Genomic DNA, 13,573 nt, shown 5'->3' on the forward strand with positions numbered 1-13,573 from the left:
CTAAGCTCTGACTTACTTAACCCTGGTTGGCTGAAAAAAACACACACACCCAACTCATAAAACCCGGTTTGTTGGGCTCGTGCTCATGCAGAGGTAGAACCATACCAACTACTGAAGCTAGCCAGCGTAACTCCAAGGGCCAGGTGCTAAACAACCCGTCCGTTTATAGTTCTGATTTTCCTGAATCATCTGGCTGGCCGCGGTTAGTCTGAAACCACCATGCTCAAGAGTAGTCTACCACCAAATACCAAGGCAAGGGGAACGTAACTGCTGCATCTAGTTGACCTCTGGGGGAACAAAGCACAAGGCTGCTCTTACGTGGCCCACGTCGGGTGAGGTCTCTTGCCACGATGACCTCCACATCCAGTTTGAAGGCTCCATACGTTCCCTGGAGCAGAAAAGGGGCCTCCTGTTGGCCGATCTCTTGGGCCGTGCCTCAGTTTCCCCTTTCTCGTTTCCCCTCCTGCTCCCAGGCCGACCGCAAGCAGATGGAAGAGTCCGTGAGCAACGCTGCCGACCAGGAGCAGGACCTGCTGCTGGCTAAACGTTCCCTGGAGGGCCGACTGGAGGAGGCCCAGCGCAATTTCAGCAAACTCACCCTGGAGCACCAGGACTTGAGCGCCTCTTACCAAGAGGAGCTGAAGCAGAAGGAGGTCCTCAGGAGAGCCAAGAACGACCTGGAAGAGGAGAAGAGGCTGCTGGATCGAAGCGTCGCGAAGCTGACAAAGGAGGTTGGCCGTGCTGGGGGGCATTGCTCCACATTGGTTCCCCTTTTCTTAACTCGGCAGGCTCGAAAACCACGGGTCGGTCTTCTGATTGCCGTCCAAGGTGGACTCTCCCCTGAACGGCCACCTTGTAGGGACGGGTGGAAAATAGGCGTCCCGCCCTGTGATGTCCACCTTGGACCGTTGTCTCTCCCCCAAGGGGCTTCCCAAATCCAGAAGGTCACGGAAGGGCAGGGCGAAAGTCAGACCAACCCTGGGTTTCCTCTCCTTTTGCAGCTGAAGCAGATGGCGGACGAATCACACCAGGCCCTCTCGGACCTGCAGTCCCAGCTGGAGGACTACAAGGAGAAATCGCGCAAGGAGATCAGCGATTCCCAGAAGCATGCCAAGGACCGCAACGTGGAAGTGGAGAAGATGCAGCACCAGATGGGGAGATTACAGGATGAGGTATGCAGGAAAGGTCTTTTGTTGTTGTTTTTAATTTATCTGTTTCTTCTTTTCCAGCGGAAGGCCAGCCCGCTTGATTTAAAAATATTTGTCAGAGTTCCAGCTTTCCCAGAGCTGTTTTCAGGACTTGCTGCTCTCCACCCTAAGTACAAAGAAATATCGAGAGGCCTTGACCAGAAAACAAATACCCCTTTGTACAGCTGTACGAACCTCCCATTAGAAACAAAAACTAAATATCAGAAAGGAGAAATGGCCCTCCTGTTAAAGACACAACGGGAGCAAAGGCTGTGGGACGCAAACCGGCCTTTCAGGATTTCCCCAAAGCTTTGGGGGAGTGGCCCCACACCTCCTCCTCTTCTCTTCCGCACCATTTAACTGAGCGGAAGAACTCGCAGCTTTGTCTGGCTTTGGAAGGGAGGGAAGAATCCACGAGGACTAGAATCTCCTAAGAGTTTGGGTGGTTTGGAAAAAGAAGGGGGGAAAAAAAGCAAGCCGATTTTGCCCAGCTAGAAATAGCAGACGAGTCTGTGTGAAGTTCGTGGTTGATGGCGTGGTTTGCTTCCCGCGGCTCCTTGCACTGCGAGAGCCAGGGTGCCCAGGCCACTACAAGTCTCTCGGCCAGGGCCACCCTGAGAGTCGTCCTCCCCCACCTTGGGAAGATAAACCAGGTGGGGGGAGACGACCCCCCAGAATTTGCGAGTCGCTGTTCCCGGAGGCTCACTTCATCCGTCCTCCTCTTCCTCTCCAAGGTGCTGCGTCTCAAGCAGGCACTGCAGGACAGCCAGGCTGAGCGCGAGAGCGCCATCCTGGACAAGGAGCTCCTGGCGCAGCGTCTCCACAACTTGGATCAGGAGATGGAGTCCAAACGGCGGTCTCAGGACGATCGGTCCCGGCAGGTCAAAGCACTGGAGGTACGTGTGGTCTCTGAATGGGTTCCTGGACGATATTGGAAAACGGCTGCGGCACCACCGATCCCCAATGGCATCATCCCTCCGGCGCTCAGGAGCACCGTTTCCTAATTACCCCGCGTTGCTCTTTCAGATCCAGCCTCAGGGCTGCCCCCTGGCACGAAGAGGCCCAGGGGCATGTATGGAGGGCGAACCCCCCATGACCTCCACGGTAGCCACGAGAAAAACAGTTCTCTGCTCAAAAGCCGGGCAGTTGCCATTTGAATTTCCCACGATGCCATAGGGTGGCCCCGCGTCAGGGGCTTTGTGGGAAATTAAGATGGGTGGTGATGGGTGGGCTGGATTGGGGAGGAAGATGATGCAGCCCTAGTACTCCACCTCCATAAGAGATTACTCACCAGCAGAGGGCAGCATCTGCCTTCAAACTAACATCATTTATTAAATTCTACCCCCGTCTTTGCAGCGCACGATTATGACCCCAATTAATTTGGTGTGCATTTCCTCCCCAGAGAAAAAAGATGCTAGAGACAACCCATTTTTCTCCCCCCAACATTTTTCTAGCAGCAGTTTCTTCCGTGTTAAGCAAGGCAGCGGGTTCCAAAGCAGAATATTTTTTTTTTATTTACTGAGCCACTGGGTTAAAACCAACATAAGGCACTGACTTTTTTCCTCTTCTTTTTTAAGCATTGGGTGCTTAAAACCGAAGGGCACCAGCACCCTTGTTAAGCACACCCCTCTGTTTGCAGGATAAATCCAAACGTCTGGAAGTGGAGCTGGACGAGGAACGCAACGCGGTGGAGCTTTTGACCGAGAGGATCAACCGATCCAGAGATCAGGTGAGCCGCGTTTGGCATTTGAAGAGACCGCAAATCTTTGTGAATAGGAGGTGGGGGCCAAGAGACTCCCAGGGGGATGCAAAATGTGGAATCCCATTGAGTTTTTTAGATAGATAGATAGATAGATAGATAGATAGATAGATAGATAGATAGATAGATAGATAGGAGAGAGAGAGAGAGAGAGAGATGAAAGAGATGAAAGAAAGAGGAAGGAAGGAAGGAAGGAAGGAAGGAAGGAAGGAAGGAAGGAAGGAAGGAAGGAAGGAAGGAAGGAAGGAAGGAAGGAAGGAAGGAAGGACTTTATTGGCCAAGTCGGTGCTAAAAGCTCTGTGGGTTTGCATAGCAACAGGAAATAAGGGATAATAAAAAGTAATAACATTTTGTGCTAAAACTATGCAGTTGGAAGAGGAGAATTGGAGGAAGAGTAATAGCCATTTGACAGTGGCCAAGTAGACGCCCCAGAAAATCTCACGTGTTGTGCATAATTGCAATGTTTTGGGTCTGACGCCAGGAGGTTCAGATTGATCCCCTTCCCCACCGGGTCCCTTGTTTGAGCTTAAGTCTTTAGAAGTTAACATCATTCAGAACCAAACAGACCAACTCGTGGCCCGCAGTTGGCTTGTAAGCAATAAAAGAAGATGTTTGGTTCGCACCAGACCGGCAGGACATGGTGTCTTCCGTACGTGCCGCGTTGTGTGAAATCCCCGGCGCACTTCAAAGCTCGCTGAACAGCTGTGTCTGTGGTTTAAGGCTGATCTCATCACCTCTCCAGCCCTTCCCAGCGCCCTCAATGACTATACTTAGTTTTCTACAGCACTGTCATTTCCCTGCATGTTAGAAACGACCCAACGTGCCAATTATATGGCTTTGCGAAATGTGCAGCAATACACAGAACCGTGTCGCGCAACCAGTTTGGGGGGAAAAAAGGACCAGTAAAAACAAAACAGACTATGGAGGTACAAAGAACTTGCACGCGTCTAGACTATTTTTGCTGTAAATAACAAAGCCATTTTGCAAAAAAAACGGGGGTGGGGACCGAGTTTAAGATCGAACGTATTGGTAACACAGGTGAGATTCGAACGGGAGACGTCCCGGTTTCCAGCTCAGCCTTTTAGCTGTCGGGGTTCCTGGCTGTTCCATTAGCGGGGGCTAAAAGAAAGCTGGAGGAGTTAGCAGACGGGTTTAGGTGCCTTTGTGCAAGGAGACAGGGTTAGAAACCCTTCTGGGCCGCAATGGAGCCTCCCCATTCAGGTGCAATATACCGCCCCGTCGTTTCAGTTGCCCTCAAGCCGTGCTCGGGGCGTTTCCCAAGACTACTCGGTCCGGTCCCTGCAAGAAGCAAGGGAGCTGTTCAGGCCCGGCCTTTGATTACCATCGGCGTCTTAATTTGGACGGAACCTCCATGTACGGGGGCAGTCTACCTTTGAGCAAAAAGTGCTGGGAGATCCCGGCGTGGGGGAGGCACCTGGTCCACCAGGAGAGGCCCCCAGCTGCCGGACTAAGTTTTTGCCCCTCTTTTCTCTCCCCCCCTCGGAGATCGACCAACTGCGAGCCGAGTTGCTGCAGGAACGCTCCACCCGCCAAGACCTGGAGTGCGACAAAGTCGCCTTGGAAAGGCAGGTAAGCCCGCTGGGAGGGCAAGAACCGAGGTTTGCCAGAGCCTCCCCGTGTAGGAGCAGTCTATCTCTGCGCACGGGGCCCTGAGCCCTGCCGGGAGGAGTCAACACCTTTCCTTCCCTTTTTCTTCCTGGGCAAAACGGTGCCTTTTTTTGCTCGTTCCCACGGAGTTTTCCAGCGTTCCCAATCGCCGACCCAAACGAGTCTGAACACGGCGGGAGGATGTTTACAGCCCTTTCAAGACTCCGCGCGGCTTTAAAGGGAAAACCCTTTTTTTCCCCCCCTCGTTCCATCCGGCCGGGCTTCAATGCAAGGAGAACGTCGCGGCTGTTATACAACTCGGGGAATGAAATGCCCCATTCAGAGAAGGGAGAGTTTTTTCCCCCCCTTTCCTTGGCTGAAGGGCGTTACACAACGCTACGCTTAACTTCTACGTCTGCGCCGACTCGCTGTGTACAACCACAACTTGCTGACTCAGCCCAAGGTGCTCCTAAGGGGCCGTGGGTCACGTTGTGGTTCACTGCTCCCGTGTGCACCGCCGGCGTGGGAAATAGCACGTGGCCTCTGCGTGTTCGGCAGCCTCCGGGGCCATCTTGATTTGACAGCTGGGGGATCTCTGAGCTTGACTCTTGGGGACTCGAGCCAGTGAGCCAAGCGGCACGGTGCAAAGGAGGATTCAAGATCTGTGCCGTGTAGAGGGGAAAGAAACCAATGCTTGAGAAGAGAATAACCCACTTCCTTGGCGTTTCCAGGACGCCCCTTTGCCTGCAATAGATATTGCAGAAAGGAAGAAATCTTGTAGCTGGAGCTTCCTCAGCTTACAAGTAACAGGGACAAAACTCGCTTTCCCTCCTGATTTTAACGTTCTCACGCTTTCAAGAAACGGAAACCGAGCTGAGGGTTTGGGGCCCTTTTCCTCCTCCTCGCGCTCAATCCTGCCAAAAATGCCATTTTATTTTTCTCTGCTGCCCAAAAGGATTAGCCGCCTGACTCTGGGGAGCGGAAGGATTTGGGGGTCCCCCGTAAGCTTCTCCACCCTTCCCTCCCATGCATTTTTGTCACACATTTCCAATCCTCTTCCCAGAACAAGGACCTTAAAAGCCGGCTGGCCAGCAACGAAGGGCTGCAGAAATCCAGCGCCAACGTGTCCCAGTTGGAGTCGCAGATCCAGGACCTCCAGGACAAGCTACTGGGCGAAGAGAGGTGAGCCTCCGCGCCGCGTTGGCACGGCTTAAAACATTTTATCCGGCCCATCAGCCGGGCTAAAGGCTGCCACGGCTTTGCAAATGCGCCTTTGGTCTCTTGGCCACGCAATTTGTTGTTGTCCTACTCTGCGGCCGTGGTGGTTTTTTGAAAACCCACGGATGATTTTCCACGGAGGGGAGAAGATTCTTCTGGAATCTGCCCACCCGGATGCCAAAGAGGGTTTGCCTTTTTGCGAGGCAAAGACCAGGCAAAATAAAGCCACGACAAAGATGGGGGCCCGCGATGGGATGGGGTTTATTTCAAAGGAGTTGCAACTTCATTCGCCTGAAACGAAGAAGCTCAGCGGGTGGGGTGTCTTGTGTCTTTGGAATAATTGCCTCCTCCATCACACGCGATCAATCGGTGGTTGATCCTGGAATGGTTCCCGGGGCCACCTCCGGCCTCAAAATGAGGTTTCTCCCCAAGGCCATTTTTTGCAGAGCCTGGTTAATGAAGCAGCCGCTGTTTTTGCAGAGAGAAAGGCGTCCTGTTGTCGTCGAACCGGAAGCTGGAGAGGAAGGTGAAGGAGCTGAGCATCCAGATCGACGATGAGAGGCAACACGTCAATGACCAGAAGGACCAGGTGAGAACCGGCAAGGTGGGGCTCAGCTTCTCTTCTCCCAGTGGGAAGTTTGCGGCTTCTCCTGAAGCACGTTGTGAGCAAGCCGTCCAAACTCACAGGGGTGAAAAACGGGGCTCGAAAGGGACCCCTGAGCTGGGGATAAAGGAATCGGCCATCTGCCCAAGACCCTGAAGAAGACAGGGTGGATGAGCTTCACCTTGGGCCAAGTCATTCTCTGGCATTGGTGTCCTGGGGGGTTGTAGGTTGGTGTCCACCAGGCGTTATGGCTTGTTCAACCCTAAACCAAGCCTAGCTTCGCGTGATTGATGGACACAACCTGCCGGAGGCCCATAATTTCCCCCATGGACCATCCCAACGAGAGATGGAGAACTTGCGGGTCTTCCAGAAGTGACCTCCTAAGAATCTCAGCGTGGACAGCCAGAGAGCATGCTGGGAGTTGTGGTTCGGCCACTCTGGGGGAGGGGGCCAAGGCCTCCGTTTTGGGGGCAGGCTGTCACCATCGGCACCTCCTTCCTCTTCCTCGCCAAGCTGAGCCTGCGCGTCAAGGCGCTGAAGCGGCAGGTCGACGAGGCGGAAGAGGAGATCGAGCGGCTGGAAGCGGCGCGCAAGAAGGCCCTGCGGGAGCTGGAGGAGCAACACGAGACCAACGAGCAGCTGCAGAGCCGCGTCAAAGCCCTGGAGAAGGACCTCTGGTGAGCCGGGCGGTCGCCGAGGAGTCGCCTTTTCCGTGCACCCCCCGAACGTCTCTGGGCTCTGCGCCTGTTGCTAAAGGGGTGTCCCCTTTACAGCTTAAAACATACCTACCTACCTGGTCCACCTGTCTGTCCATGTGTCTGTCCATTCATCCATCAGGAAGGGAGGGAAGGACAAGAAGTCTTTCAACCGGGGAGGGAAGGAAAAAGGCGCAGGTTCCTTAACAGCCTTAATTTGAAACGCTGGCCAAAAAACGTAGCACCAGGATATTGGGTTAAAATGGAAATCTGATTGTTGCAGAGGGAGCGGAAACTCCATGTACAGGGGCAGTTTATCTCAGAGTATCTGACAGCAGGGTCTGATTACCCTTGGAAGCAGATAATGTTGGGCCTTTCCTTTCCTCTGATCCTTGAAAAATGTCTCCCTTTTGGGCCCAGGAGGGTGGCCACCGTCCCGGGCTGTCCCCTAAGTGGACACCCGCTTGACCTGTGTCCTCCTGCTCTTTTGGGTCCAGGCGCAAGGCAGCACGCTCGACCGCCGAGTCCTCCCTCAAGGATGACCTACTGAGTTCGGATGAAGAGTTTGACAGCGCCTACGGCCCGTCCTCCATCACGTCGCTGTTGACCGAAGGGAATCTCCAGACCAGCTCCTGTTGATGCCCTTCGGCCACGCGGGGGAGAAACACCAGCGCTTTCCCGCGTGGCTTTCCTGATGCTTTCGAAGGATCCCCCTGCAAAGCAAACAGTGGGGGGCTGCCGATCCCTGCCCCACGGGGGAAGAATCCCACAATGGTGTCCCCAAAGCAACCCACGTGTAGATTTAAAAGAAAAAAAAAAACGGGGAGGAAAGATTGTTATTTTTGCTTGCTACGGGAGGGAAAATGAACGAGCTTTGGGAGCGGCGGGGTGCAAAAAGAAAAACGAAATCTTATTTAGTTCCAGCTCCCTTTTGATCTGGTTCTCAGGGCATTGGCGAATGATTAAATAACAGAGCCTCCTTTTTTGAAAGGAAAAAAAACCTTTTTCATGTATATAGGGCCTATAAATGTACATAGGTTTAGTTGCACGGAGATGGAAACGGATGTGCAATAATATTGCAGAACAATCCAGAACGATGAAGTTTGTGTCTTGGGTACGTGCGTGGAAATGAAGCAGAAGGGGCTTCGTGGTCCTCGCCTGTTCGAGCCCACCTGGAAGAAAAGTTTTGGGGTTTCCCAGCTGAGCGTGTCCTACATTGGCTTGGCTTACGTTCCTACCCCAGAAATCTCATCCAGAGGTGGCCTTCCAGATGTGTCTGCTTCACAGCCCCCCCCGGCCACTGGGTGGAGGTCGCCGGGCCTGTCGTTGCAGAGCATCTGGAAGACGAACCCTGTTTTTCCTGCCCTGCGCTTCTGTTCTGTTTTCCTGTTTTTCTTATCACCTCTTTTGAAGGAGTGCCTTCCCAGTCTGCTTCCCCAGAAGAAAGATAAGTCGAGTTGGGGTTCACGTGGACCGCTGGAGGCCGCCCAGACCTTCCCGCTTTCTCTTTTGAGGCGGTGAGCGGTTTTGGCACCCACAGGAGGGTGGCTCTTTCTCTCCAAACTTCCTGGTGTTTTGCTACGGTTAAGCAAGCCAGGATCTGAACAAGGACATGGACAGAACGTGAAACGGCTCTCGGAAGTTGGTTGGGCTTCCACCCAATTCACCCAGGTCTGGTGGCAAGAAGTGGGCTTGTGCGAAAAAGAGCAGCAAATGTCTCTTTCTGACTTTGGGTGTTCTGTACAGGCAACCCCCCCTGTTTTATTTCTTCAAAACCGTTGGACCGAAAACGATCTTCATGCAATTATACACCTTTGGGTGCTCCTTTACAAGAATTCCGTCAAGAGGGACCCTGGTTTGCAGGGGGCCCCCATGAAGAGCACCCACATGCTTTACACCATCCGAGAGTTGGGGACAGAGGCCCCATTGTTTGTGCCTCAAAGGCCAGAGGCTGATGGGACTCGGAACCAAAATCCGGAGGGCACCAGGTTGCAGAAGACACCCTGCAGAACGGCGAGGGGGTCCTATCTTCCCAGCGAGAGGGACCGGCTCTGCGTTGTGAACATAAACCCCACAGCAGGGCCAAACTCAGTCGCGGACGGTGCCACGAAAGCCGCTGGGTTCAATAACGGGGGTCGGAGAAGGGACAAGCGGAGTGCAAAAAAATTGCACGGGACCCGTTTCACCATCCTCTCCTTTAATTGGGGCAGTCAACCTCACTTCAGGTAGCATCTCTCCAGTGATTTTGGAGGCAGAGCTGCAGCTTGAATGTACCTATCAGAGCGTGCCCTAAACTGCCTGTTTTGGAGGCATTTCTTCCTCTTTCCCCCTTTGAGAACGGCAAGGTTGCCGCACTGAAGTTTCCCTCCTGTGTTTTTTCAGCCCTGGATTGTGTTTTCAGTGACTGGTAGGTAACGTATCCGTCTCGGCACGTCAACACCTCCTTGGCATCCTTGCGCGATACGGATTCCTGTCTGGTGAGGCTGGTTTTTAAGGCAAATGAGCTGGCAGAGAGGAATTTTTGCTAGTTTACAAAACATTGCAGCGTTACCAAATTTTTCCAAGGGCTGCTTCTCCCGGTTTGCTCTCCCGGGACCCACCTCGAGCCCTGCAAAATCACCTCTCCAGGCCACGCCTGGCACCAAGTGCCTTGCACCAAGAACTGTCAGAGCAGAGGACACTTTCTGTGTTTTTCCTGACTGGCTCCACTTTGTCCCAAATGGGCACAATGGAAACGCAGCGCTGTTGGCACAGGACAGATCTGTATCTTGGCCCTGGGACAGAGAGGCCCAGCGAGAGGCACCCTTTGGCCGAGTTGTAGCTTGTGTTGGGCTCCAAAGAAGCGGTGTACCGAGGCAAAAATGGGATTTAAAGGACAGAGACCAAAACAAGAGCATTGAGACCCCAAACTGAGGCTATTTGTTGGGCCAACTTGAGGATCGTGAGGTTGCCGGCGATGGAGGTAACTCAGACATTCTTTGGAGACCCCCTTGGGAGAAAACCGCTGAATATTTGAGCTTTGAGCCGTTGGCAAAGTTGAGCTGAATCCTCGGGAGAAATCAACCCGGCTGTTAAGCCCTCCCCATTCTGACTCCGGAGGCCAGCTGGGGGCCTTGAGGCTTTGCTAAAACGATGCCCCTTCCGTGGTCCTCTCTTTGAAACTCCCACGGGGGCAGAGACGATGCCACCGAGGAGTTAAATTTCCTAGAATGGTTTCCAGATGCCACTGTGGTTAATTTAACCATGGCCCCAAGATTTAGGAACCAAGACCCGGGGCGGTGGTTTGGCCCACCTTTTGAGACTGCAGGAAAGCCCCACACTGGCCCCAGGGTTGTGGGGCGCTGGCAGTGGGAGCTGACCGCCTTCTTGGCGAATGTGAGCCCCCTGATTCTCTACCACCTGCCAACGTGGTTTTTCTTCTGCAGACCTTCAATCCAGGGTTGGAAAGTGGGTTTCCGAGGAATGGCTTTGGTTTCTTCTCGGTTCGCGGCAAGGCATCGCTGCTAAAACAGTGCACGTTTGCTCTAGCCAGCCCCGTTCACCGCAACGTTGTGGTTAGACGGCTTGTGGTGCGTTTTGGATCCTCAATCCACCAAACGTATGGTGGTTTGGAAGCTACATTGTGGTTTAGCGGGCAAGTCGATCCACAAGTCACAGCTGTCTTGGGAACACCACCGGCCGTAGAGTTGGCTTCTTCGCGTGGGTGCCACGCTTGCCCAGTTAGAGTCCTTTCCGCCCCCAAATTCTGGGGAGTTTCAGTCTGACCCTGACCCCTTGGATGACGACGTTCCTTCAGGCCAACCGTTCATTTTTAAGGTTAGCAAAACTTCAGGGGCCGGGCATCTTTCGCCGTTCCTGCAGGCCGCCTCGATGCACGCCGAGGATGGTGGCAATAAAATTTTTAAGCCATTGCCCGGGACTCTGGGACTCTGCTTCTGCAAACTTCCAGACCGAGTGATCCAGTTGATTCCCCTGGGAATAGCAATCGATAGGAGGCCTCAAGGAACGGCGGCCGTCTGGAGGTTTCCCAGCGAAGCAGCGTTCAGATGCGGGCACAACTTGGAGCGCTCTTCTCTTTTTTGTTTCATTTCATTTCATTTCATTTCATTTCATAACGAGTATTCTTTTGACGGTAACGCCAATAGATGGGGGAGAGGGCAAACCCCATCGAAGCGTCGAGTCAAGATGGGGAGGCCGGCAACGGAGCTGTACGGTTTCCAATCGCTGCTAATGCAATCTGGGCTGAATTTTAAAATGGGTCGTTTTTGATTTCCCCAGAGCTTTATTTTTTCCCCCCTCCCTTGTCTCGGAATAAAATAAAAACCCTCCTACGTTGATTTTTAAAATAAAAGAGCTATATTTATCCAGTCGCTTGACCACTAGTCTTTCCTCCTGCGGTTTGCTTCGTGGTGTTTTTATCGCTGGCAGGTGGCTTTTTCATCCGCAGGCTGGCTGGGGAATTCTGGGAGTTGAAGTCCACCCATCTTAAAGGGGCCAAGGTTGAGAAACTCTGGCTTATGGGCTTGAAGGCGTTGCATGAGCCCAGAATGTGGCGATTTCTTCGCCAAACCGTCCCTGGCCTTACCTGCCCTCCCAACCCATCTCGTGCCTCTGAGGACGGGCAGAGTTCTTTCCAAGTTGCGCTGGGGGGAGGAAGGGGTGCCTCGTGTTCAGTGGGGTCGATTGGGGCAGGATGCCCTCAAGGATTCCCCCCTCCCATCCCTGCCACCGACTCACAGAGTGGCCCTGGCCACGGCACCCGTTGCCTGTTTCCCTTCCGTGGAACACAAACACAGGTGAGTCACACTCAGCCACCTTCATTCCCTGGATGTGGTGGCGAACCTTTGGCCGGTGTGTCAGAGGCTGAAGATGACACCCTCGGTCTGTGTTCTCCTCCGGATCCCTCCGGGCAAGCGGGGAGGCTAATTCGGGATTCCCCTTTTCCTCCATCTCGTGAAGCCGCTTATTACCTTGAAACGACCCAACAGGTGATGCGGAGGAAAATCAGCAGCCTTTTCGGCGGTTTCCTGTTGGGTTCGTTTCCTTCCCTCCCGGCGCTGAGAAGAGGAGAGAGAAACTCATTCTCGGGAGATGGAGTTTGGCTCTGATGAATGAAGCACAGGAAAAAAACCAGAAAAACCCCGAAAAATCTGGAGTCGCGCCCAAAAAATTGGAGAGGATCCACGATATTCTCTGCCCCTCACTACCCTTAATGCCCTCCTGCACCCATCTAATGCTTCTACCCCCCCTTTTAGATACATACTTTGTTTTCTACTTTTTTAGTGATGATAATCCTATTTTGAGACCTTGATGTATTTGCTATGCTTCCAAATGGACCGTACCCCACGCCCCTTAAGCTGGTCTTTGACCACAATAAGGATTTGACTGGCTATTCTCTGCCTCTGCCCTTGTCTGCCAAAAGGCCTACCCGCCACGGTGGGCGTGAAATGGAACCTCCATGGGCAGAGGCAGCGTATCTCCGCGGGTCAGGCCGCAAGCAAAGGGCCGTTGTCCTCGTTTCTTGCTCCCAGGCGCTCAGTTACCCAATTAGCCATTTCACTGATTAGATCAGTCGGTTCTTTGTTCCAGAACAGGAGCATGATGTCAATTCTGAGCCCGGTCGAGCTACTTTCTCACGCGCCCCAAACCTGTTGGGTACGTTTTCTGCAAATATCACCCAAGGCCTAACATCTGAGGCAGCCCCGGTGACTCACGGCTCGCCGGGCGAGAATGACCAGCTTCGTCAAGGCAGGAAAAGACATGGGGGGGGGCGGGGGGTAATTGCTCTCCTTTCCCATGTTTGCACAAGTGTGTGTGTAGAGGACACACTGATTACCTCCCGGCCAAGTGCAGGAACTAGGGCAGCGTGCGTGCCAACCCTTGCAATGGAAACTGACCGCTGGGGGTGTGTTTGCTCGTTTGCTAGTGCAACAGCTGCGTGCAAAGTCTGGTGGAAAATCATTATATTTTGCAAAGGAGGTCAGGGAGGAAGAGGAGGAGGAGGAGGAGGAGGAAGCAGCTGCTGCTATTGGGATCTGCCAATTATCTCCCACTTTCAAAATCTGGACCAAACCCTATTCTTTCCAGTATTATATTGATTATTAGTTAGAATAAAACACATGGATTTCGGAGGGGCCTCCTTTCCCTCCCCGCTGTCGGGGCAGAGCCACGTTCGCTAAAGAAGCAGGTCGGCAGCACCACGTTGGGTGCCCACGTTTGGTTAAGAGGTGCGAGTGCCGGCCGGGGTGCCACGAGGCTCCTCCTGCATTTTCCTTCTCCGAAAGCCTCCCCCAAGTGGGAGCAGATGGGCGATAAGAAGAAGGCTGGCCCCCCACTCTCCCTTAATTATTTGGCAGACATGGGCTGCTTCCTCCTCCAACCGGGTTCTCAGTCCTTGTGACTCAGCTGAACCTGGTTCAAGGGCCGGCTCGACCATCTGGGGACAAGTTCACATTTCATCATCCGATGCCACTTCCTCTCTCCGAACGCGGCTCCCAAGTCC

General features: G+C 53.4%; 1 protein-coding gene across 5 annotated transcripts in view; it reads left to right on the forward strand.

Annotated features, from left to right (window-relative positions):
* The window catches only part of CGN (cingulin), a 32,278-nt gene extending 20,840 nt beyond the window's left edge, over positions 1 to 11,438 (forward strand). For 4 of the 5 annotated variants that reach the window (XM_088137173.1, XM_088137171.1, XM_088137174.1 and 1 more), the window contains 9 exons: positions 474 to 731; positions 1,002 to 1,172; positions 1,922 to 2,083; positions 2,827 to 2,916; positions 4,453 to 4,536; positions 5,618 to 5,736; positions 6,253 to 6,361; positions 6,890 to 7,053; positions 7,569 to 11,438. In XM_088137173.1, coding sequence (XP_087993299.1) covers positions 474 to 731; positions 1,002 to 1,172; positions 1,922 to 2,083; positions 2,827 to 2,916; positions 4,453 to 4,536; positions 5,618 to 5,736; positions 6,253 to 6,361; positions 6,890 to 7,053; positions 7,569 to 7,710 — 1,299 coding nt within the window. In that variant the 3' untranslated portion in view covers positions 7,711 to 11,438. The remainder of the gene's footprint in view (positions 1 to 473; positions 732 to 1,001; positions 1,173 to 1,921; positions 2,084 to 2,826; positions 2,917 to 4,452; positions 4,537 to 5,617; positions 5,737 to 6,252; positions 6,362 to 6,889; positions 7,054 to 7,568) is intronic. The other variant, XR_015795513.1, reaches the window with a different exon arrangement.
* The last annotated feature ends 2,135 nt before the right edge of the window (positions 11,439 to 13,573 follow it).

This window comes from Python bivittatus, unplaced genomic scaffold (genome assembly GCF_059951505.1).
Source record: "Python bivittatus isolate LINGU-HERP-01145 unplaced genomic scaffold, Pbiv_v1 ctg000180_np1212, whole genome shotgun sequence".
Taxonomy (NCBI): domain Eukaryota; kingdom Metazoa; phylum Chordata; class Lepidosauria; order Squamata; family Pythonidae; genus Python; species Python bivittatus.